The sequence below is a fragment of the Spinacia oleracea genome, chromosome 3 (genome assembly GCF_020520425.1).
Source record: "Spinacia oleracea cultivar Varoflay chromosome 3, BTI_SOV_V1, whole genome shotgun sequence".
Lineage (NCBI taxonomy): Eukaryota > Viridiplantae > Streptophyta > Magnoliopsida > Caryophyllales > Amaranthaceae > Spinacia > Spinacia oleracea.
The window spans coordinates 90,974,917-91,001,310 of NC_079489.1; the positions used below are offsets into that span (position 1 = coordinate 90,974,917).

The 26,394-nt window shown below is 36.1% G+C and overlaps 1 protein-coding gene across 2 annotated transcripts; it reads right to left on the minus strand.

Annotated features, from left to right (window-relative positions):
* Positions 1-3,195: 3,195 nt before the first annotated feature.
* Positions 3,196-25,383, minus strand: LOC110801053 (nicotinamide adenine dinucleotide transporter 2, mitochondrial). 2 transcript variants are annotated; one of them, XM_022006366.2, is made up of 9 exons: positions 24,894-25,383; positions 24,659-24,763; positions 17,623-17,732; positions 12,851-12,899; positions 12,636-12,748; positions 8,286-8,380; positions 4,216-4,304; positions 4,033-4,127; positions 3,196-3,954 (listed from the first exon to the last, which is right to left on the minus strand). In XM_022006366.2, the coding sequence occupies exons 1-9, from the start codon at positions 24,970-24,972 to the stop codon at positions 3,691-3,693; spliced, it is 999 nt and encodes a 332-aa protein (XP_021862058.1). In that variant the 5' UTR covers positions 24,973-25,383; the 3' UTR covers positions 3,196-3,690. The 2 variants fall into 2 exon arrangements, with proteins under 2 accessions (XP_021862058.1, XP_021862059.1); XM_022006367.2 differs by having other exon boundaries at positions 17,623-17,729; positions 24,894-25,381.
* Between the last annotated feature and the right edge of the window lie 1,011 nt (positions 25,384-26,394).

Sequence of the window (26,394 nt, forward strand, 5' to 3'; positions counted from 1 at the left end):
ATACTTACCGATTGCGAGTCGAACAATTGATATTCTTCTTAAGGAACTCTGCTTGCAGTCGATATCAACAAAGAGTGTACTAAGACCCAAAGTTATCAAAATAGTGAGTCTACTTTAAATTGGTAGGGGCTTTTAGAATCGAATCGTAAAATCGAATCGTAGAATCGTAAGATTCTACAAGCAGATATAATCAAGATTTTATTCTCAAATTTAATTTAAAGTGCTTATATTATAAGAAAAAACTTAATAATTGAAATATTTAGTTGTTTAATAGTTATATAAGCAATAATTAACAATATTTTTCTATTAATTACTTTCTCTACATGATTCAAATTTACGAGGTTTTCGCTAGTCGAGAAAAAAGTGTAGAATCGTGTAAAATCGTAAATTGAATCGTAATCATAGAATCGTAAGATTCTATGATTTGAATCGCGATTTTAATAACCATGCTAAGACCTTGTACAAAATAGAAGAAAAGGAAGATTAGTCTTAATCACTTAATGAACTAATTGTTGATTTTGCGACTAAAAAGAAGAGAGCCATCACTATCCAAAATATCAGATTCCTTCTTAGTAATTTGTTTCGCATATTACGAACTCAGGGGATTAAACTCTAAAGATAGCCATCATGATTCATAGAGTTAGATATTTTCTTAGTAATTTGTCCGCATATTATGAACTCAAGGGGTTAAACCCGTAATCATAGATAGAATGATAGAGCCTAAAAAAAGAAGGGTGGAATTGTTCTACGAGCAAAATATAGAAAACATGAAACTGGCTGCTTTATCATATAAACAAGCTAAGGTTAACATATTTTGTCAAAAGACCTACAGAAAAGCACACACCATAGGACAAGATCAATTTCGGTTCTCTGGTATTGAACTACTAGTATAGCTTGAGATTGGCATGAAAGAAGGGAAGGGAAGCTCAGCTATTACTCTAATCTCTATTGTAAGTCAGACTCATCTTTGGAGATATTACCATACTACATACAGAATGTTGCATTCCAATCAATGGCGAAATAAACTTTAAAATTTACAAGGAAAGAGATGTTGCGGAAGGATAAACCAGGATTTAGAATTACGGTTCCCGCTCGATGGTTACTCTGCTTGGGATTGATATCAAGAAAGGGTCGGCGCTGCAAATTAAAAAAAATAAATCTTCATCTTATGATGAAAATAAAGGAAGCCACTATGATTTGCGTGCATGAAAGATTGAAAGAGGAGTGCGTGAAATACCTGTCGGCTAAGCGAGATACATCAAGGAGGAGTTAGATTTCTTTCTCTCTGTTGCTTTCCTTTTCATGGCACCACGGCTAGGTTTATAGTACAGAAGTTTACCTAAGACAAACCCTAACTTAGGAAATAAATCAAATATTCAATCAATCAAATAAACATAGATAGTCTAACCCAAACCTGTTAGGTTATGCGTGTTATATTATGTGTATGAAATCAATCATAAAAGATTATATACACACAATCTAACAAGAGCAAATTTAAGGAAGATATACTTTGGGCAAATTCTACCTTATTTGGATTAATTACCAAGTATTTGATTCCTAATGTAACTCTACTTTCATCAATCCAAGGGTTGAGTTGTTTTTGTCGACGGGCAACTTCGAGACTGTCGAGTCGAGCAAAAAAATTGTGAGAGACTGTCAAGTCATGATGGTTCGAGACCCCATCACGCTCAAACACTTCAAGTCGTGTATGTGACATGGTCTCGAGGGAGCAATTTGTAGACAATAAAAATTTGTAGTATATTACAAATTAATTAATTTGGACCGATATCATATTATTAATCTATTTTAATTATTTTTGGCCCACTTAAGTTAAATACCCAAGTTATCAAATGTAATTTGGGTCATAAATATTTGGGCTAGATCGTATTGTTAGCCCAAAATAAACAAATCGAGTGGACCGGGTTAAAGACTCTCAAGTCACAAAATGGGCGCGAGTCCAAACCTATCAAGTCCATTAAAGATGTCTCCATCTCCTATAAATACTACTCATCTATTTCAGGAGCGAGGATCAGAAAATTATTATTCTCGAGAGCTCATAAAAACTCTCTTAGAATTCTCTCTGAAAGTAGTCAATAAACACATCAAATCTGTGTCCACTGCTTAGCCAAACTCAAATTCAGGTTGACATCATCAAGCGGACGCCACCCTAAACTCAAACTCAGATTGACATCATCAAACGACTGTCACCCTAAACTCAAACTCAGGTTGACGTCATCAAACGACTGTCATCCTAAACTCAAACTCAGGTTGACGTCATCAGACGACTGTCACCCTAAACTTAAACTCAGGTTGACGTCATCAGACGACTGTCACTCTAAACTCAAACTCAGGTTGACGTCATCAGACGACTATCACCCAAAACCAAATCCAGGTGTCATACACGTGTCACCGTCAGTTGCGGAACAGAATCAGAGGACTTAGTTTATTTTCTTGTAAACTGTCAAATACAGAGATTGTACCCAAACATTAAAATATTAATAAAATTACTTTTTTACATTATTTTCTATCTTATTTGCCTGGACTAGAAAATTCGTGTAAACACACTGTAATTAATATACAGCAACATATAGCTAAGCTTATAATAACATTCCGAAAATAGTCAACAAATTAATTCTAAATTGATTACAAAAGTTAACAAAGTTTACAACGAAGTATATAACAAAACAAAACAAACCAAGAAAGAAGGATCTATTGAAGGTTGGGACTGAAACTCGATGTCAAAAAACAAAGGAAGGTGGTGGATGCGAAAAAATATCAGTCCGTTCCTATATGCAACAGACAACAGCATAATCATATATTTATATCAACAACAACGTAGGAAGGCTCATTCACTAATTCTATCAACATTAACATTGAACAGATATGCCTGTTCTGAATTTCCAGATTTACCGTTTTGAACTAAAGGTTCATCATAGCAGAAATCTTGCATGAAATGTCAACTTTTAATGAAAAAGATTACCAACATCAGGGTCAAGTCTCTGAAGTGAAACTGTTTTTGAAATCTCATGTACAAACGCAATACTATGCAAGTATTGTCAGCTAAGTAAGATTTCACATACCTTCCCTTTACCAAAATAAAGTAGAAAATCTCCAACATTTAACATGAAGCAAGAATGTTAATACGAAGTAGAAATTTTCCAACATCGGAAACCAAGCAAAATGTTAAACTCAGACTGAAGGTACTTTCAAGACGTTGCATAAAACAAACTATCCGCATATGTGCAAGTGCTCAAACACAATAAACGAACATACATGAATGCCAGACTTAATGTTTTAAGCCGAACATATGTTACATGGTTCTATGTGATTTCTTCATCATCATATACACAGAAGACTTACAGGGATTCAGCGAACTATGCATCAGTCGGAATCCAGTACAAATATAAACTCAACCAGGGCTTCCCTGCCAGCAGAATAACACAATTCATCCAAAGAGAAATATTCTCATTGTCAAATTGAAACTGTTCCTCAATTTTAACTGTTTTCTGTTTTACTTTCTATACTGGAAAATGTTTCTTTCCTGCATTACAGAGTTGAAACTATCATTATCTTGCAGTCAACTGATCTTTACTCAGAGGGATGGATGGTTCTATACTACTAGATTGGTCATGTGAGTGCTCAGAACCGCAGCCATTCTCTTTTTTACCCTTTGCATTACAGAGAGGCTTGCTATGATCTTTCAATTTTAGATTGGGCTAATGGTGTCTTTGTTGGAGGAGTTACTACTTGCGTCAAAAACCTATTAATCATCTCATAACTAGTAAATGTAATGACAGCATTTGGGACAGTTCTCATTAGATTAGTTGCACATCCACGATAAAACCCAGGTAGACCATCAGCTTGGAAAACCTTACGGACGCAATCAACAACCCCAGAATAATGAACTTCACGATTACGAACTTGCCCTTGCTCCTGAAGCCTAGAACGCACAACCTGATAAAGCTATAAAACGTAAGACAACAGGTACTTTGCTTTAGTGCATAAATATAGGGATTGGAATCGGAGGTAAACCTCATGGGGATAAGTCAACATTGAAGCTACAATCTTAGCCGATGAAGAAGCTATTGCAACATCTCCTGTACTTAGCTTGTCAACTGTAGTGTTTTCTGCAATTAAATAAATAAATCAAGTTCAACAGTACAGGAAATAATCGTACTAAAATGAAAATGGTTCTAAGAGAAGTTTTTGTAGTACCTCTACTCGCCAAATAGAACTTAATTCTTTCATACGCAGGAAACTGGATGGCGACATGACTTATTCCTGCCAATGAAGGCAAAAGCCCACTGTTCAAACCAACAACTCAGTATCAAGAAGTAAAAATCCAAAAAGTCCATGTATTTTGGTTAAACACATGATGGATGAACGATATGTTCTACAATAAGCCAAATAGGCAACTTCAAAAACCAAATTTTCCACGTGGTCCTCAAGTCATTGAGTAATTTGGTTTTCACCAACTTCAACTGATTCTAGACATGACCACTGGGCCGGGTCGCACAGACCCAGCACAGCTAGCGGGTCAGCTGAGACTGAACCGGATCCGACCTGACACAACATGAAGTCTGCCTTGACTGTGCTGCGGGTCCAATTTTTCCAACCCATCCCACTTCGCCACACCCAGTTAACATGGCCAACCTGCCTCAGCCCACCCGACTCATATGACCCACCCAGATTGGCCCATCTCACCAACCTAGACCAGCCCACCCAACAGCAGCACACCTGGCTGACCAAATCAGACCCCCTGGCTACGCACTTTGGATGCCAATCCACCATTAACCCCTTAAACCTTGGCCCTATCATACGCCGAAGTGTTTTAATTCCAAAGTAATACTTCCTCCATTCTTATTTAGTTGACACATTCGGACTTTAGCACTATTAAGACACCCTCTTTGCCAGCTTTTGTGATTTATGCGTAAGGTAAATATAGTCATGTGGGATCTTATTAGATTCATCTCGATAATATTTTCAAAACATTAACTTTCTATTATTTTCTCTTTTACATAATTAAAGATATTAGTGATCAAAGATGCACCATCGGAAAACGTGACAATAGAAACGTGTCAACAAAATAAGAATGGAGGAAGTAACAATATTAGAGTTAACTTATAAAACAAACTTTATGAAAGTTATGACACTAAAATACAAACCATTTTAATGGCCTTATTAGCTTATATAGAGTGGGATTGGTAAACAATTGATAATTATGATCTAATACATTAATATTGAAGTTCCCAATTCTTAATTAATACAATGAGTTAACATATACACTGTACTATGTAATTAGTGATGTAACAAGTTTTATTTAAAGTCACGGAGTTGGGAGGATATTATTCTATGCACACAAGTTTGATGTAACATGATCACCAAGCCATAGAATGTTTATGTTAATAGAAACTCCGTAACTGATTTCATTGGCCTATCATCTGAAGTTTAGACAACTTCCATATAAATCTCCAGATTTAACTTTTACTCCGTAAACTCTATAAAGTAGTCTATAATCTACTACCTCTGTTCCCGAAAGATCTTTACGCTTACCAATTGCATGTTAATTAAGGAACTTTGATGACATATGATGGTGGGGATAACAAATGGGAAAATAAGTGGCTATAAATTGTCCAACAACGTAAGTGGGTGAACATTAATATCAAAGTATTGTGAGTGTGTAACTTGTGGTGGACTCCAATAATAAGCTATTGCAAGGTGCATATTGTGCTGGGTTAAATGAGGAAATAAATGTAAAATTTATATGCAAAAAATGGAATAAAGTAGAATATAAAGACTAAAGAACTTTCAAGAACGGATTTAAACGGAAAGCATAAAGAACTTTCAGGAGGGAGCAGTATACTATACTCTATAGACTGTATAGGGTAATACATAGTCATTACTGATGAAATAACTTTTAACAAATTCTAAAATTAGAACTATGTTGGCATTGATTCCAATTAGACTACCTCCATTTCAAAATGTTCTTGACATTTATTGCACAAATTAAGTCAAGAATAGAGAGAACAAAAAGGTGGGAAGAAATTGAAATTGGGCCCAAACAATGAGAAGTTGTTGAGTAAGTAAGGAGGTTGCATGGGGTAAGGGAGAACTATAAAAAATTATTGCCAATAAACGGATAAAGTAGAAGTATGCAGAACAAAAGGAAAAAGGTAGTATAAGGATACGTAGGCATATATGTTGCTCAGACACAAATCTAAGTGCCATGTCCCACAAGGTGACTGAAGATCCGACACTCTCATCCATAATTTTACAAACACTGTCTAAGGAGTGTCTTGACTAGTTATTTAGACATGGTTATCCTATAAAGTGGCGCTAAAATTCTTTCTGACATTTCATAACAAATACTTCCTCCGTATTTATTTAAGAGATACACTTGGCCGGACACGGGTATTTAGAAAAAGAATTAAATGAAATAAAGTAATAAAAAAAGTGAAGTTGGGTAGATATTTTAATAAGTAAAACAAATGGGGGACCATGTCATTTTAGGGGGTGGGGGTGGGGGTGGGGTGCAGATAGATTATTTAATTAGATGGTGGGGTTTATAAGTTACTAAAAATGGCAAGTGTATCTCTTAAATAAATACGCCCGGAAAAGGCAAGTGTATCCCTTAAATAAATACGGAGGGAGTATTAATTATAAAAGAAAATTATATAGAAATAAAATCAACAAGGGAGATAAAAACAAGGAAAAAATATGCAGCTACAGAGTATCTCATATGGGTTATAAAAGTAAAAAAGAAAAAAGAAGAGGCAATATTGAACCTTTTGATTCTCTTTTTCTCTTCTCCTCCGATCTCAAACATTGGATCCTTTTTCCGACACGGGTGTCGACACTTCCCCATACACTTGTAGCGTGTCATGTCGTGTCAACACCCGATACCCCGGTCAACCAGGGTATCGAAGTAACATATGTCGGCATCTTATTTTTCTATAAATTAAGAACAAGCCATACAAGTTTTATCTAAATGGTTTAAGTTATGTTATTTTGACTCTTCATTTTACCTCGAGTATCCATGTCGCTCTTCAATCGGACATGGGTATAGACACTTCGACACTTCATTTTTGGGCCAAAATCATGACATTTTTTCACAAAATTGCCGACTCGGACACTTCGACACGTTACACAATACACTTGCACACCCTGACCTTTACTTGTGCCAGTGTTGTGTGGCCCCTGCCAAATTCAGCCAATTGCCGACCTGCCCCAGTTGCCATGTCTAAATGAAACAGTACTAAACATATCTACCTGACAGGAAAAAGGTCACAGAACAAACTCAACCTATTATTAAATCATAAGTGATTGACAGGCTAACCAGATAAACATGACTGTAAAGAAGACACTATCATCCGATTCATCCCAAATCTGGAAAAATCCACCCTTACTAAAATTGTGATCTCATTTCATAAGAACAAATAGTTTACACGTTAACATTATTCAATGCTTTTAAAGAGCATCCTATTTAGGCTAGGAGGGTCAGATGTCTGCAACTCTGCACAACCTTTTTGATAATAGAGAAACTGTTTACACTAATCCTGTAATCCTAGACACAATGACGTTTACTCCAAACACATAAGAGTAGACCTATAACTATATGAGTCATGTTGATTCAGGCCAATATGATCTAAATCCAGAGAACACTGAATCTTTCAACTGCATTCCGAATGGGAAAAAACATTATGGATCTCAATAGTTTCTTTTATATAAGAAAAAAAGGATTGCACTAACAGCTGAAAAGGGAGAAGAAATGAGGACTAGCTGTTCACTGAACAGAAAAAATTAGGAATTACAGATTAACCCAATTTCGTTGAACCTCCCCTATCAAGTAACTCTAAAGCCCCAGACGCCTTAGCCCATAATGATGCTGAGTCCCTAAATAAGTGAATTTGTCCCACAACAAGTTAGAGGACAAAGAAACTTGTGAAAACACACACACACACACAACACAATTCCTATTGAAGCTTGCGACTATTACTGTCACTAGCGACATCATTCAAGTTTCAATTTATTATACCTTAAAAATTAAAACAACCTCCAAAACAAGGGGTTTTGCAGTTTCGTAGTGAAGCCACTAGCCAGCATGTAGAATACAAGAAGTTAATACAGGAATAGAATTTAGAAGCCCAAGCATAATATATGACCACTTTTCACATGAAGCTGAAATCATTTTGAGACAGAAAAGATAAAGTGACACTGGTAATTGCTTCTGTTGAGACATACGAAACAAAGAAGTAGAATATTGCTTCTACTAATCTATATATTACCTGTACAGTCCTCGGATTCCTTCTTCACGAGCTATCCTTGTTAACGCAGAAAGCATGCTTTTATATGGAACTACATCCGTCCTCATTCCCTGTGTCTGAAACGGACAAAAGTAGGTCCCATCAAAATTAAATATATTATCAAATCTTATCTGAAAAAACATATGATCCAAACTTGATCAGGCTTAAATTTCAATCACCACTGGCTGGTGGTACGCTTTTAGGGTAATTCAACAAAATTAGGTAGCAATTGTGTTTCCAAACCCAATCTCAAACAGCGAATAAGGTAACACTGGTTGGAACACATTTTCCTTTTCTGGATAACTTCTTCGTACATATTTTTCAAAAAACCAATATAGAAGCTAGAAATTATGGATTACGTATTATATAAAAAGGCCCTACTTAGTTCAATAATTGATAAAACATGAAGGTTTACTCACACAACACAACTCTAATTTATGCATTTACAGAATAGTAACTATCTAGTTTTTGGGTAAATTCCCCTAAGCTTCTCAACTGCTGTACGTGTAACGAAGAACTGAAGAAGGTATAAGACACGTGACAGTTCGAGATATCTTCTGCATGAGTGGTAATGCGAGCCTTGAGCAATAAAATTATGGGTGTTTGATATTATCCTATAGATGGTATGGGCTTGTGTAATCCTAATAGTTCATACTGATTTTCTTATCTGCTTTAAGTCGTAAGATAAAATATACTCCCTCTATCCCTAAAAGATTGGCCAGTTGCAATTTTTTTTGTCAAACTTTGAAAACTTTGACCATGAATTCTCATTAACCTATAAGAAATAATATTCATGTGGGGTCGTGTTAGATTCGTTTCAATGTATATATTTGGAATATCAACCTTTAAATTTCTTTTACGCGTGTAGAATTAGAGATATTTACGTTTTAGTCGTGTCTTGGAGAAAATGGGACAATCTTTAGGGACAGAGGGAGTACCGTCCAAGATTTGTTTCGAAGATAATTTAAGTGTTGAAATGATTGTACTCTAAGAACATGTGATTACTTATGAACTGCTGCAGTTCATCTACTTGCACAGACCAAATGCCGATGTACACCTAAATCAAATTCGGAGTAGGTTTATGAAGCACAATGCTACCTCATATTAATTGTAGTTTCAAATTCAAGATGGATACAAACCTACATTGCTCGAAAACAGATTTAGATGTCATGTCTAACAACTGGCAAGTGATCCAAAATTTTGTAGACATGGTCAAAGTAATAGCTTGAGTTCTTGACTAGTTCTTTAGACACGGCTATCCGATAAAGCGTCAGAAAAATTATTTCTTGACATTTTTTCTCATAAAAAAAGTTAATTATAAAATAAAAATATTATAGAAATAAAATCACCTAGGGAGATAAAAACAAGGAAAAATATGATGTACAACTATGAGCTACGGAGTACAGAGTATATCACATTAAAAAAGAAAAAGAAGAGGCAGTGTTTTCAACTTTTTTATTCTTTTTTTTCTCTTCTCCCACGTCGACACTTGACTTAGGATCATTTTTCCGACACAGGTGTTGTCGACACTTCTCAAAGCGTCATGGCGTCATCCCGGTCAACCGGGATGTCGAAGTACCATAAATACCAACTTTAACATGATAGATCTTCACACATCTTACCAATTACTACCAGCATTGTTCTAGAGCACAACACAAACTTGAATATCCTTATCATGAAAAACTATGTTCAATTTTAGAAGCATGAAAATCAAGAAGCTATTTTCTAAATCATAGTACTCCCTCTGTCCACTTTAACAAGGCACAATTCATTTGGGATGTCTTAAATAAAATGCAACCTTTCATATCTAGTAAGTCAAATTATGAAATTTCTCATGGTACTCTCTACTTTTTTCCTGAGATGTGATAAATAGTATCATTGTCAGATGATTGTTCTCACCCATGGTATAAATTGTAGGAAAAACTGACTACCAACTAGTCCCAACTATATGAGGGGTTTTTTCTCAAAAGGTTCCAACTTTGAATTAACTAAAGGCAGTCCAAAATTTAAGGGGTTTCGTATATAAGTCCTCAACCTCATCTAACCAGTTTAGCAGGTAAAACATAACAAATGTCAGCATCTAATTGGTTCTTAACATTTTTTGTTCTTTTTTTGTAAAAACTTATACCCCTCTTCTCCTTATCCACCAAGCCATCACTAATTCACAACCCCACCGGCCCACCGTCACCCTCGCCCCCATCAACTAAGCCACCACAGCCCACCCTCACCCCAAGCACCCAAACCGCCCCTTCCTCGTAAAAAGCTACCAGGCCCCTCCTTACCACCCTGAAATTGCGGAAAATTAAATGGAGGGGGGGACCAAAAAAACTGCAAAAAGCTTTTAAAAAGATAATTTGTTTTGCAAGTTGTAGGTTACAAAACCTGATTAAAATACACCCTCAAAAGTTGGGACAACTCCTCGTTAATTGAATGTTGGGACCTTTTAAAGAAGACTACCCACTGTTGGGATTGGTAGTGTCAACTTTTCCTAAATTATAAAGGATAATTAGTGTACTTGATTTGTGCATTTTATATATGATTTTTATCCCCGTCCCTTGTTAAACATTGATTTCAAATGCGCTATTCAGCGTTAATCGCGCGTTTTCCACAACTTGGACCACTACGGGAGCTTTGTGGGTCATTGAGCACATTACAACCAACTCTAAGGCATTCTATGAGCTTTCCCGAAGCCCAAAAAGTTAGGCGTGGCCGCAAAGAGCCAAAAGCCCAAACCGGATGAAACTATGTCGCCCGATTGTTTTATTTAGGAAAACATAATCCTAAAATACAGCAGTTAGGCGTGGCCGCCCGATTGTTTGTGAGTTTCTTTTGATTGTTGGTTTATTGCTACTTCCTATGGTTTATTTTTATCGCTTGAAAATCTTGTTCGGCCGGACTGTTCTGATTAAGTATGAGATATTAGATTATGTGCCAAAAGATATAAATATGATGTTTTGGACTTGCAATTATTCTAGTAAATCCCGAGAACGTGCTAGTTTGTTGTTCTAAGGGAGATTTCGATTCGAGAGAACTTGCCGATCTAGGTAGTATTATCTGATTGCATTTGTGATGAACCGTTGCCCTAAACCTTTTATTATTGATATTCCCCTTGTTTATTTTGTGTCTTAGTTTAATCATAAAAATCCCAAATTGCAGGGTTACTTTTAATCTAGACCTTTTGTTGATAATAGTAAAGAACATTGTTTCCGTGTGGGTTCGATCTTGGCTTCCCTAGCTATATTTTAATTGGTGAACCTTAGGTTTATCTTTGATAGGTGTACGATTTAGCGTATTTCGAGCGAATTCCTTAAAAGTGGGTGGAGGAAGTATAGTTAAAAACGATTATCAAATCATCATTATCATTATCATTACCCCATTGCCTTCAAAGAGGCTCACGTAACAAGTGGGCTAAGGGGGTCAGACGTACGCAACCTTACCCCTGCAATTGCAAAGAGGTTGTCTACAATTGACCCATAAGCGATAACAGGCGATCATCTTGTACTTTATGAAAAGGAAGCGAAAAGGTTTTGAAAGCAATTTTTACTTAGTCTATTATATCCCAAAGCCAAAAGAACAAATGAAAAATATTTTCGAAAAAAAATAATTCATCTATGCATATACCACTATCCTAAGCATTTTCTAACAGTCTTCTCCAAGGAGTAAAATAATGGACTACGCATTTATCGAATACGCATTAGAGATTTTAGCTTGCCACACCAATATTTTCCAAGTGGTAAAGGATCATCAAGGTTAAGCTGATGTGATGCTATGTTAAAAGGCCAATACTACCTAATATCCAAAGCTAGCAAGACAGTGCTAGGGTTATTAAATCATCCTACATTGATGCTTAGAGAAAAATATGAACTCAAAAAAAAAGGAAAGTTACAAAAAACCACCCTAGGTGAATGTGTGATTCTAAAAAGCACCCCGGACAGGTCGCATCCAAACAACCACCTATATCTTTCGGTGTTTGGTTGTCATTTAGAGGTGGTTTATTGAACAAAGACTCCACGTAAAAAGTTATATGAACAAGACCCCGCTTAATTCCAGGTTTTGTTTTCCTTCTTATTTCCCGGAAAATTTCTGTAAATCCAGTATGAATGGTTATCTGAATACAAGTGAAAGGCTATCAAAGTTAGGGGTATTAAAACAATTTTTCAGTTAGTGATAGTCTCTAATTTGTGGTTAAAATTATATGATATATAGAAGCTCAAATTCTAATCATTAAGCAACAAAATTTTTATACACGGCGCAATGAGAGCAACCATGTGCTTAGTGTATTAGCCAGATTCAGAACACGTTGAACTGAATAAGACCAAATATCCAACTTACTTGGAGTCGGGTCTTCACTACCCACAGGGGATTAGTTGCAATAGATGTAGCAGCTCCAGCACCAGCAGCAGCTACCATATTTCTACCAATTGTCAGCTGCCCATTAACATACTCTAGAAAAATGGAAACAATTTTCTTCAGTTAAAAGAAACAATAACCACTATAAAGACTGGTTAACAAATAATTATTTCAAAAGAAGTGTCTGAAAAACCAACCATCCATCTGGAGTAAACCTTTAAGGTGCTCATAAACTGCAAAGTACACCTACATATGAAATTAACAAAGATGTCATACAAAGTTCTTTGAAGTGTGAACAAGATAGAACCCTGTTTCTCCACATACAGACAAAAATATTGAAATGGGGAATTTAACATGGATGATGCATATAATGTCAGTAAAAAGAAATAAAGAATCGATGCAACAAGTTCACTCTTTTGATATTAGATAAAGAATTTCAATAAATCTAGGATGAAATCTGATTCTTTACCAATTTTTGCAAGCAATTACCATAAAGGCCAGTACCGCTTATAGACAAATCTTAGTTGGGAAAGAGAAAAATAAAAACCGAGTTAATGTCGACAATACTGATCTCATAAATAACGACGAAAGCCTTTAAGATCCAAATGAAAAATATCAATACCAAAACTACTATAAAAATATTTGTAATTTGTAAGTAACATAAAGACCAAAATCTCAATAGGTTTTGGTACATGAAATCCCCATTCCCTAATTCCATATTGAAACTCAGAGAGTCAGTCACTAGTAAGATGTGTTGCACTGACAATAAGATTGGATTTTACAAATCACAGGAAAAAAAACCCAAAACAATCAGCATCAACCTGTCAAAATTCTTTCACACGAAAGTTCATTTACAATTACATGATTTTGGTGCTAAAACCAATCCAGATCTAATGAAATAAAAGTAAATTCAATAAAAATATTGTCATGAGTCAAAACAGTTCCTAAGCAGAGACCGTCGTTGATATCCACAAATGAGACCCATACTTGATTCCAGGTTAGTCTTCTTATTCACTAAATGATTGGCAAAACATAAGGTACGAAATTGTGGATTATTGAAAGACTTGTAACTGTATGAGCAACTAGCAAACAACTCACAAAGAAAGTGCACCCATCGGCAATGATGGGAAACGTTAGGCATACTCCCTCCGTATTCCAAAGCTCTACTCAATTGTTGTAGCTCTAGTAACCAAGGAGAATAAGAAAAGGAACCACCCATTTGCCTTTTGGGCCTTTCTTGGGAGCAAAAGATGAATTGGGACACATATTGGAGCATCGGAGAGTAAAAGGAAAACAATACGGCCAAATAAGGAACAATGCAAAATTAAGTAGATATTTAGAGAAAACGGATGTAAAAGAAAAATGAGAACTAGAAAACGGAGGGAGTATAACCGGACCCCCACCCACCCCCTTCTTTAAAAAAAGGAAGAAAAAGATGACGAATAAATAATGGCAATTACATAGGTTTCGTAAATGTCTAAACTGTAATATCGATACATTGTAACGCCAACTAAACAAGCTACAGAAACAAAAGTCCATCAACTCTCATTCTGTCCTTTTTCTCAACTCATACGATGGCCTAGTGTTGCCACGTTTACACAATTATCACTCACCAATCAGACAAGCTACAGAAGACAAAAGCGCATAAATTCTCATTCTGTCCCTTTTCTCAAAACATATGGAGCCCTAGAGTTGTCACATTTACACAATTATCACTCTCTTCGAACCAAACGTAGGAGAATTTTGGATGTGAGCAAACACAGTATGCTAAAACACATATACACACCAAGAGTGAACTTTAAAACACAATCATAACTTCCAAAATGTACCAGATAGCTTCTGTGAAAGCATAACTAAGGTAACAACCAATTAGCAAATATTTTCCCTCGGTTTCATTATATGGGGGCACACATGCTTTTTAAAGAATTAACTTTGCCCCCATGTTACCTGGTTACAAATCCTCATCACCCCCCCCCCCCCCCCCCCCAAAAAAATAACCACAATCTAGAATGTGCAAATTTATATATGATATAAGATACACTTTGATTGTTAGTTTATCTCAGAATATATAGATAAAACTAAACTGTCAAAATCATATTTTTAAAAAAAAAAAATTCATTAAATATTTTACGAGTATAATTTTTCCGCGATTAAAGAGAAATGAAAGCCGGTTTTATGATATCGAAAAGCGTGAATGCCTTGCATCATGAATTCATGATATGGAGGGAGAATCCTTTGTATATGGAATTGCAATATCAGTCTAAATGGAACACTTTGTGGTTTTCACAAAATCCAACTCCCTAGTATATTTTTAATTTTATATTTTATAAATATCTCTAAAAATGGATAGAAACACCAATGTAATGTACAATCAACTAATTCTAGTAACCGTGTTGGATTTTGAAAAAAAACATAAGAAATTTTGCTCCTACACTACAAGACCCCCCAGAAGTTTAGATGTTTAAAAGCCATGTATCCAATGTACCTAGGGGAAAATCAACTCCGCATATAACGTATGGGCCTAATTCTTTTTCCTTTTTTAAAAAATAAAAAATAAAGGAAGAAAAGTTGGACCCAATCAAACTTTCGATTGAAAGAAAAGCTAAAAAGTATTTACCTATTAAACCTTGGATTGGAAAATTAACAAAATCAAAACCTCAACAAATTCTTCTCTACTTGAATCTTTTTTTCATAAAGAAACTTTATAAGAAGAAATATTGCTAGGACAAGTTTCCCTCAACAAAAATAACCGATTACATGAGTAACTATGAAAAGTCTCCACTGCTTTAGCCCACAAAGAACTTAAAAAGCTATTCTACTTAAATCTTGTGAACTACTGAGGCAAAGCTTATTCTCTTTCTTTTTTCAAGTACCCACTTTTCCAAGAAGGAGTGATTTTTGTTTCTCCCCACTTCTACTTAATTCTATTTTTGGCAAGCATATTTTGCTTTCTTACATCGTTTTCCCACAATAATTACACATTTCATCACCCCTCTCCTACTTTGCCCACCTTTTTCTTACACCCACCCACTATTTTCTTATTCTTAGTGTTTCTTAGGGCATGACCACCTAACATATTCATTCTACTAACAAAATAATGGTGATACGGTGTAAAATTGATAATTCAATACAATACATTTTGGGTAAGGATCAGCTAACAATTGGAAAGAAGGTAGTCAATAGAAAACCTTTTGGTGGTTATCTACCTACAAGGAGGGTTAGATAACATTTTTGTATATCAATTTTTGTTACAGTTTGTCTTATGGTATTTTACTGACTTTGTATCATGGGAAACAAAGAGCAGCCCTCTGTAGAAACAAGCAGGAACTTACAACTGCGATCTGTTCTGATGGTTGACTTTGGGAGCATAAAAGAACCTTAAGCAGGTTCCCGTCCCTGAAAACCTAGCTACATGCGCAAATTTCACTGAACATTTACAGATATGTAAATACAAGGTATAAAGAGACAGGATTATCGTTTCCATATAAATTACAGGAAGAATTTGGCAAAAGATTAAAAGATATAGAACTTTTGATGCAAAAAAGGTGAATTCAGGTAGCTATGGTTGAAGACTTGAAATCCATTAACCAGGAAAAAGAGAAGCATATTAAAACCGGCCGACAACAATGTGATTTAAAACGTTTCATGCTTCAAATTTCTTTGTTGCAATGACTTATATTTCATGCTTAATTTGCTCGATGAAATTAGGTAAACTAAATACATATTCAAAATCAGATAAAAGCTAATACTGTACATGTTTTTTAATGAAGAAAAGGTTTTATAAATGAGCAGACAGCAGAAAGTTTTCCTTAAAACAGCAAAAAAACTATCCGCCCAATTCCGTTGAATTCTATTGAATGTCCCTACTAATTAACTATTAAATCCCCAGCTGCCTCAGCCGACAAAGAAGCTAAATAAACTATTCTATCCCCAGAAAATGACTAGTTGAAGCGGATTTGTGATGAAATACAAGCATTCCATTCTAATCAAAAAGCGAACTTGCGGAAGACCCAAAATATTACAGGGGAAAGCCTGATTATCCCCATGCACAGCAAATAGCCCCCTCCAAGTATAACTTCCCATATCACAATGAGGAAAGACACGCGAACAAGATTCACCATTTGCACCACACAACATGCAAACGTCCAGTGAAATAGACATACATTTCCTTCTCCACTAGAGCATATTATTAGTGTCGATTCTACCCAACGTCAAGGACTCAAGGTCCACAAAACAATTCTCACATTAAGAGGAACTTTGGCCTCCAAAATAAGGGTGAGTTCTATTCACCTAATTTTCACTTATTTGAGTTTATTTGACGTAAACTTATCTAAACTTAATAGAACTTATTTAAGTTGTAGATGGAGCTTGGGTAGCCTCATTTTTCCTGAAATTGTTTTATCTGAATTATTATTCCTGAACTGATCTTATCGAACATAACAGGGTCTAAATGTATTGTAAGTTACAGATAGTCCCTAATCACATGTTCTGCCCAAAGACTCCTGAGTTCACAACTAAGAAGGCCAACTTCTATGCAGTTCCGATTTGTAAATTGTCAAGAAGGCAGTGCTCACAACCAAATTTTACTACAAATACAACCAAGAAGGCAAGAACTCACTTCATAGTTCAGAATGACCATGCCAAACATTCATGAGCAAGGAAAGGATTGATTACTAATGGGCAAGAAGAATGCAAACTGAACAATAGGATGCCAGAAAATTAAAAGAGGAGAGAAACTTTTCTAATTAACATGTTATGCTTCAGATCACTGATCAGGCGATCCAACAATAAATTAAATAACAAATAAACCAAATTCAATAAAAACATCAAACTCCTCTAACTTGAATTTAAGGAACATCGTCTAGCTCCTTCACCAGCCGAAAAGGAGAGAGAAGGTAGTGGACAAGAAGTATACAAACTATTATAACTGTTTCATTCAAAATACTAATTCAACAAAACTTAACCATACCGCCCAATTTGGAAGTAAAGCAATAATTGTTGGAGAAAGGCCACGGTACATGCCACGAAACCCCTCCTTTTTAACAATATCTTGGAGGCTTGTAATGACAACACTGCCTGCTTCACATATAATACAAATTTATCAAAATTTAATTCAAAAGTTAAGGAAAACAGTAATAGACCAACAGCATGATAACAACTTAAGCAAATAAGAATGACAAAGAGTTGATCTTTTATTGTTGGTCATCTGGTTCAGATTCAGAGAAATACAGTAGGGATCATTTCTCCCTCAGTTCCTACTACATATCACATTTACTTATGAGATCCATGTTTATAAGACGTCCAACATGACAGTCAGCCTGAAATCTTACTAGGGTGTCAGGAATGAGCAGCTTTTAGAAACATATTATTGTTTCTATCCCTTTGTTCTTTAGATTTAACCTTACATTGTCGAAAAAATATCGTTTTACCAGCATATGACTGACAGGATAAAAGTTAATTTCATAAGAACCAGATCGATTGTGCAGCTGAGAATCTCAACAGATTTTGGTAGATCCTAACGGTCAATCTCAAGCTCCTGAAAGCACTTAATTGTTTGACATATATTACAATTTACAATACAGAAAAGAACTGCTCGTTAAGAATCATCTCCTAGATAAAATAGTTCTTGAAGTATGTGCATTAAATTTAACTTATATTATCTACTGGGGAAGTATGGTCTGAGATTTATGTATCAAAGATGGGTATGTACTATGTAGTCTCATGGGGTTTACTTCTAACATACACCGTCAACCTGGGGCATCAAACCAGGTGGCCGATGCTTCATCTTGCATCACTGGAGATCTGGACGAGAAACAGAGATGTGCAACCTGATCATTACTTGTGGGTACCTTGGAAAAGTCAGCAAGATAGTTTGATACAGAGGCTTAAGAAAGACATTGAGACAGGGAATTGGCAGCAAGCACCATCTACCTTCCTACTGAAAGAGTACCATGATACACCAATGGTGGGACATTCAGGATATTCAAGACCTACTGGAGACTAGAAATAGAGTGGTTTTTACGGTACTGACGAGAACATGTGTATAGTAAATAAGTAATTTTATTAAACCCGCAGAAATAGATTATAAGAAGAAAAGATTTTCTAAAAGGAAAGAATTACGGTCTAATAATTTTGGGATACCTTAAAATTTTATATGACATTCTTACTCTGTGGGGATCTCACTAGTAGTGAACACATCATGCTCGACACTTAATTGGTTACACTTTAATTTTCCACAACAACTAAATACTCATCTAACTAAAAATATATTAAACCTAAGTCGGTCCTTACAAAGCAAGAAAATCTTACAAGAACTATATGTAAACTGAGGTAGGCTAATAATATGGTGGTAAGATATTACTAGGCATCTAATTCTACTAATTAAAACTCTTACAAGAAATATATGTAAACTGATGTAGGCTAATAATATGGTGGTAAGATATTACTAGACATCTACTTCTACTAATTAGTTAGATCACTTTCTAGAATGTTGGTTAGTATTTTCCGGTTAATAATTTTCTTCGGGTAGATTTTTTTTAGTTAACTCAACCCGGAAGATCATAATAGATGAGTATTCTAGAGAAGAGAAAATGGGTTTTGATAATTTTAACACTCCCCACCAAAGACCACTTTTTCTTAATGTGTTCTTTGTAGTCATTCCGGGAACTTTCTGAAATTTCATCAATCTTCATGCCAACATAACCCTTGGCTAAACTAGTGTTTTGTTCTTATGTACTTCATATGAGTTATTAGGGATTGAACAAACTATGGCGTTAGATAGGACGGAATAGAAGGAGATATACTATACTCAACATGACTTCTTTTTCTATTTTCCACTACAAACTTCTCTTCTTTTTGTTAACATTTTTGTGTTTCTTTTTCAAAACAAACTTATTTTCTTGTTCCTATTTTTTGTGTCTCATTACCCTCACCTTTACTTTCTCAATTTTACGTGTTTACTATCTTTAACATCACCTTTTACTTTTCTTGTTTCACATTTCGCAAATGGTTCTTATAACGGTTCATGTTAACCGACCCTAAATCAATTTGGGACTCAAATTTAGTAGTTGTTGTATCTGAATGTTACCCCATAGTACCTGTTCTTGGACAAAATGGTATTTTACTTCCATGTGCTTCGTCGTAGCTTGAAACACTGGATTCAATCCAAACCAACTGATCTTTGATGGTCAAATTATGTATTGATTAAGTAAGTTCACAAGTAGATACAGATATCGTAATAGTTGGACAAGCCGCCTGCACTCTTGGGTCGTCATAGCCGGCTTATGATGTTTTAGTAGGTTGTATAGGTTTTCGCTTACTGTACCAAGAGATTGCACCTGATCCATAAATAAATACATAACCCGTTGTTGATTGACGGTGTCCTGGTCGACAGCATAATCTGCATCACATTGGTTTACCAATTCACATACTCTGCAAATCCACCGTTCTTATTAAGTATGCCATCATTAAGTGTGTGTTCGACGTACGTTAGAATTTAGTGATCCCATACAAATGAGGATTCTTGGATTTCTTCATGTAGCGCCTGATAATACCCTGTGGACTATGAAAGATGAGGTGGACTAGACTACCTATACATGGTGACATCCTCTAAATACTCACCTGTGGTAACCATAACTTAACACAAACCTCCATCCGAGTTCAGATTTGGTCATTCTTATTTATCTAGTATCCAGAAGATCTTGAGCTTATTTATGTTACATATAAATAACCCTTCATCGGGTTTATCAACATGTCTTAGTTTTCTAAAGTCCTTCGTTTAGGAAGGTGGTGACCAATGTTACATGGACCGAGGGACATTTCGGAACGTGGTACGGCAACGGGAACGGGAACGCGGAACGCCGCCTCTAGAGTTCCCGGAACGTTGGACTTTTAAAAAAATTAGTAGTGAAATTAATCTGATTTTTAAAGTATGAATTTAAAAAGAAATAGAGGATAAAAAGGTAAAATACATTCAAATAATAAATAAATGGTACTGTCAAAAAGTAAAGTCATGTGGGCATTAGCGGAAACAGGGGGGCTGGGGGGGGCAGCCGTCCCCTCAAAGATAAAAGGAAAATTTGGTAATATTAATCCAACCTTTAGCCGATTTTCTTTTATTAAGCCCACATACGACATATTCTTTGATAATCCCACCTTTACTACCCAACGACTTTTATTGGGATTAAGTGATCGGTAACCGGTGAAAAAGTCAACGACATGATGCTAAATTGATGATGATGACTGAATATAATGAGGGAGAAGATAAAGAGAGTATTGCCAATAAAAGTCGTTGGGTAGTAAATGTGGGGTTATTAAAAAATATGTCGTAGGTGGGATTAATAAAATAAAATCGGTCCAAGCTTGGATTAATATTACCAAATTTTCCAAGGTAAAAACAGAAATGAATATAATATACTATAAACAGTATACAATATCACCAAAGTTGCCTTGCCCCAGTGGTTGGAATTCTTGCCAGGAGTTTATGTTGAGTCATTGATGCGCGGTTCGAGTTCTTTCACGGCTATTTCTCTAGCTTTCCGGCATTTTTTCTTCTTCTCATCCTCTCTAATTTAAAACTTCCATTGGATCAGCGGTAGTCTTTTGTGAAGTTAGTGAACCTTTGGCAAAATGGGGCTTCTTTAGTGGGTTTTTTTTTCTGTTTCTACATCTTTAAATAGTAAACTTTTTTTAGTTTTGTTTTTACCCCATGTTTCTAGATCTCATTTTTTATGTGCTTTTATTTATTTAACTCTAAATTTGATTTTGCACATTGATAATTTCTTATTATAACTATACTTCATATTTAATACTATAACTTATTTAATTAAGTACTTAAAGCACTTTGTTATATCGCCTCCTATTGTATCAACCGTCCCCCCAAAGGTGAAATCCTGGCTCTCCGCCACTGCATGTGGGTTTCCCAAAAATAAAAATAAAAATATAAACTAAAGAGTCTTTATCATTTGCCCAGCAAAAAAGTAACGTGGAAAAGTAAACTAAAGATTCCCAATAATTTTTTTTATGATTTTCCCAAGATTCTAACAAAACAACAAAGCCTTAGTCCCAAAATGTTTTGGGGTCGGCTAACATGAATCGTCGTAGGAGATCGTCATTGTCACCACTCAAACCAGAAAGGAGCACGAAGTTAAAAGAATAAACAAGGAAGAGGGAGAAAGTGGAATTTTTTTTTGTGAGGGAGGGAGAAAGTGGAATTAATGAAACCAAGATTCCCATTTATTAAAATTATTTATTTCATTTTTAAAAGGGAAAGAGGACCTTTCATTTCCTCGTCTTCTAGTTAAAAGAAGCTCCATTTTTAAAGTTCTACCTGGAAGCGGCCTTTGACCGGCGAGCTAAACGTCGGAGACGACAATGTTCACTCCCCTACACTCGCCTCAACCTCGCGACCAAAAGCCCCAACATCTTGTAGAAGATTTCTTGTTTTTCACATTCAATTTCCAGATCTAGGTTTTCAAAGTTCCGGGTCAACAAATTCAACGAACCGGGACGTTCCGGGACGAACGAACCCAGTTCGTGGAACGTGCCAACGTACCACGTTCGGGGTAACACTGGTGGTGACTTTTATCGGGTATTAGTGATGATGATATCATCCGCATAAACTAGCACTATGTCCAGTTTACCTACTCACTTTTTATAAAACATATTTGAATTTGTTGGTGAAACTAAAAATCTCTCTTAATAAGAAAATCTATTATCTTACCATATTAAGCTCTTGGTGCCATCTCTATTCATATAATGTCTTATTTAACTTGCACACATTGCTTGGTTAAGAGTTGCTCTCAAATTCTCTAGGTTGCTCCATGTATATCTCCCGCTCTAACCCTCTATGTAAGACGACATCTTTACATCTCCATTTTGTAAAGGTGTTTTTAAAAACGGCGAGATCCTGGTCGATTCAATCGACCCGAACCCATTTATCCGCATTAAACGTTATTAGCCTCACATCTACTTAGTTTAAGCTGAACTCCCCATGTTTTCAACAAAAAGAAAGGGAAAAAGGAATGAATTGGAGAAACTTCACTGAAATAGAGTAGAGAACTCCTTTTTCACATCTGAAACAAGAGAGGAGAGAGAAGGTGGACAAAGGAATTCATCTAATTATATCACGTGTACGATCTAGGGGAGGGGGACTAGGGTAGGTGGCGAGTGGGGCTGGCATGGGGACTCTTTTTCAAATTTCAAATTCATACCTCGACAATCGCGACACGGTCCGCGACTAACGCATCATTTTCGTTACCAAGACACCGCGAACGATACCGCATTTTCGATCTATAGCCAAGATACATCATTCATCCATGTTTGAGCCATAGAGCCATTGGAGGAGCCTTTATATCTACACACTGCCTACACAACTCGCTTTTGACTTCTGATACGATTATCGAGGCATGGAGTAAGAAACTCAGACGTACCTGGACGAAGTTGGCTTGCTGAATCTAACAGAACACAGGCAAAATGGGAAGATTTTTCAGCTTTCACCCACCTATTCCAAAGCTTCCATCTTGAGGATGAGGTGGCACTTCGGGTGGGTGTAATGCGTGGAATCTACATGATTTACGCTGCCCTAACGTATGATAGAAGGAGCAATATGGTTAAGGATAGCACTACTCTTGAAGTTAGTTACATAGGGCGCAGACATGTTAGTTAGAGGAGAAAGAACTCTATAGTCCAGTCTAGTCTAGTCTACTGAGTGATCGAATATGAAAAGAAGCTTATAAAGGAAGGCATTCAAAAAGATCAAATTAGAGAGGGAGGAATTCCAGAGGAGAAATTCCGCCTCCCAAAAGTAGGTAGATGTAATGGATAGATGATCACCAATTTAATCAAATCTCCGTTATTTCCAAATTTTGTTTTTACTCCTATTGTGTTCATTAATTTCATTGCAAATTCTATATAAATTCATGGCATAAAACATATGTTTATCAGCGATAATGCCTCTTTGTACTCTTCGAACATTGGGGGGATTCTCCTTTAGAGCAGCAGATATGTTGGTTTTTTTTTTGACAGGAAAGCAGCGGATATGTTGTCTTGCTACAAGTCTAAAAAAAAACTATCTCTAAATGAGCCCTTAATTGAACCTTTAGAAATGGGAATATAAACAATTACACATCACATTGTTTATGGGTCAGATTGTCTTCCTCTTCCTTGTTTATTCTTTTAACTTCTCGCTCCTTTCTAGTTTGATTGGTCACAATGACGATCTCTTATGTCGATTCATGTTAGCCGACCCCAAATCATTTTGGGACTAAGGCTTTGTCGCTATTATTGTTTATGGGTCAGTTATACAGTTCTCTGCTATCCAGAACAGCATATCAACACAAAGATGACGCCCCAAAACTTCATTTTTTAAACCACCAAAGGCACCCACCTTATGTGACCTGTCGAAATGCATCACTCTTTTGCTGTTCCATTATTTACTATGCAATTTAGTGTTCAAATCATATCAATAACATCACAATTACCTAAATTTTGGTCAAGCTATTCACGATTACAATGTTTATCATTTCATTTTCCAAAGTTAGTCAGCCATAAATCAATACACATGAATGTGATGAAGCAACACCATCCTTCAGTTGCTAAAAGCTGGAGCGTTCAGATTCATTTAGAGTAGCTGTGAATTACTCTGTATTGAACAAGGCTCAACAGACTTCAACACACATTACTTGCTCTGGAATTGCTCCGTAATGAACAACGCTCAACAGACTTCAACACATATGACATGCTGTGGAATTACTCCGCATTGAACAAGGCTCAACAAACTTCTACTGTGAATTACTCCTTATTGAACAAGGCCCAAAAGATTCAACACACATGACTTACACACCAACAATTACTCCTTATTCTCAAAAGTCAAATCAAGTGGGTGCTCTCTTTTTCAATAAATTCGAGCACATAGCAGCATTTCCCTTTCTTCCTTTTCAACCATCAAGTGCATATAAACCATTTCTAACAACAATATAAACCATTAAACCTGCAAATTAACATACCTTTGTAAGTAGAAGTAGAAGTAGAAGAAGCCACAGGACGGCCATGAACCTGCAACCTTGTCTTGATCACATCTAACGGACACACAAATGTTGCAGCAATTCCACCTGCAATTTTACAATTACTCGTATAAACTTTTGACACGATCAAATGTTTAATTAAAACTGTCAGTGTATACAAAAACCTAACAAATCAATTTCATGTAAAATGTAAAATTGAGCAGGGACAAAGAACAACCTGCGGCAGCTCCAGCGACAGCGTCACAGATTATGTTCTTGGTGGCACCACCCTCCGACGACGGTCCACCACCCGTCATCTCCAACTCCAAGGGATAGCAAATTCAGCAAAAAATTGAAATGGATATTGAATAAAAGTGCTATGTATAATGCAGGAATCAAGGAATACTTGAAATTGAGGAGAGATAAAAGAGGCAATTGGCGGTCCAAATCCAATTTTTGTACAACTTTATTTGGAAAAGGAGGAGAAATGAATTAGAAAATGAGATTTAGGGAATCTAGTGTGAGAAAAAAAAAAATGTATTCAGTGCAAATTTTCTGGGTATCACCTTTTTTGTTCGATCAAATCCCAGAAAAGCTAACGTTCTTTGTGTTTCAGAATGCGGTTGAATTATTATTTGTGTTTCAGAATGTGTATTTTTCGTAATACCTGGGCTAACGTTATAATGTGATGATGATTAGCTCACGTTTAACAGTCTAGGGCTAATGTGATGATGATTGTGAATTTGTTGTTGGGAATCTATAAGTCTATAACACCTACATAAGAATGTGCGGTTGTGGATATCAACTAGATTAGTTGATAAAGTATTGAGAGATGGTATTCAATACCTGCGATCGATTCCGTCTACTTTCCTTCTGATATGGACGAACTAGCTTAGTTGTTTTGTTGATTATGGTGTTAGCCTGTTAGGTGGTAATGTAATCTTATACTTGGTGAATAATACTCCATGATACCCTCAACGTGGACCTTTTAATTGTTGGCTCATACATGGCACTTGCTCCATTTACACGTGTATCTGCCCCAAGTAACTTAGTTCAGAATCAGGTCGTAAGTCTGAGTGAAACATTATTGCGTAAACTTGGTTAGGCAGAGCATGAGATTAGTCGAATTTGCGTATATGTACACCCAAGTGTTCGGAGTTTTCTGTGAAAATGCAGAAAAATTCCTAACACTTTAAGTTGGTCCGACGGATATTTCTTACGCTGCTGGAGTAAGCGATATACTTTTCTGGCGCTTGGATGCAAAGCGTCATTATTTTCTGGCAGACTAATTGGTACAGTCGGTTGCGCATTTGTTCGTTTCAATGCTACTGTTATTAATCTGCAACATTGTGAGTAAAGCTGTAAAGTCTGAACGAGATTTTAGAATGCCTTGTGTTAGATGCGTTTTATTAAGTGAATTAATTATGTTGCTTAACTCCTTATGTTGGTATGAGTTGCAATTGCTCGTCTTCTTAGGCCAATCCTAGGTTGGGATATGACTAGATATAATATTTCTTTAGCTCAAGATTGGTGAGGTTCACAAATTTTGCCCTATCAATGTCGGCTAATTTTGTGGCGCCACCTGGCAGGATAGTCTTTACGAAGTATGGTCCGGTCCAGTTGGGCCGGAATTTTCCTCGCGAGTCAGTGGTTGGTGCACGTACCTCCTTAAGTGCCCTCTTTGATGTTTCGACCCTTTTGTTGAATTGCCTCGCATGGCGGTGGAAGGCTCTTAGTCT

Bases quoted from the DNA above. Each gene is read 5' to 3' on its own strand.
- LOC110801053 (XM_022006366.2), bottom strand. From the start codon at position 24,972: ATGACGGGTGGTGGACCGTCGTCGGAGGGTGGTGCCACCAAGAACATA. The intron at 24,764-24,893 runs GTTGTTCTTTGT...GTAAAATTGCAG, and splicing joins TGTCGCTGGAGCTGCCGCAG to GTGGAATTGCTGCAACATTT. The intron at 4,128-4,215 runs GTACTACAAAAA...ATTTAATTGCAG, and splicing joins GTTCTATTTGGCGAGTAGAG to AAAACACTACAGTTGACAAG.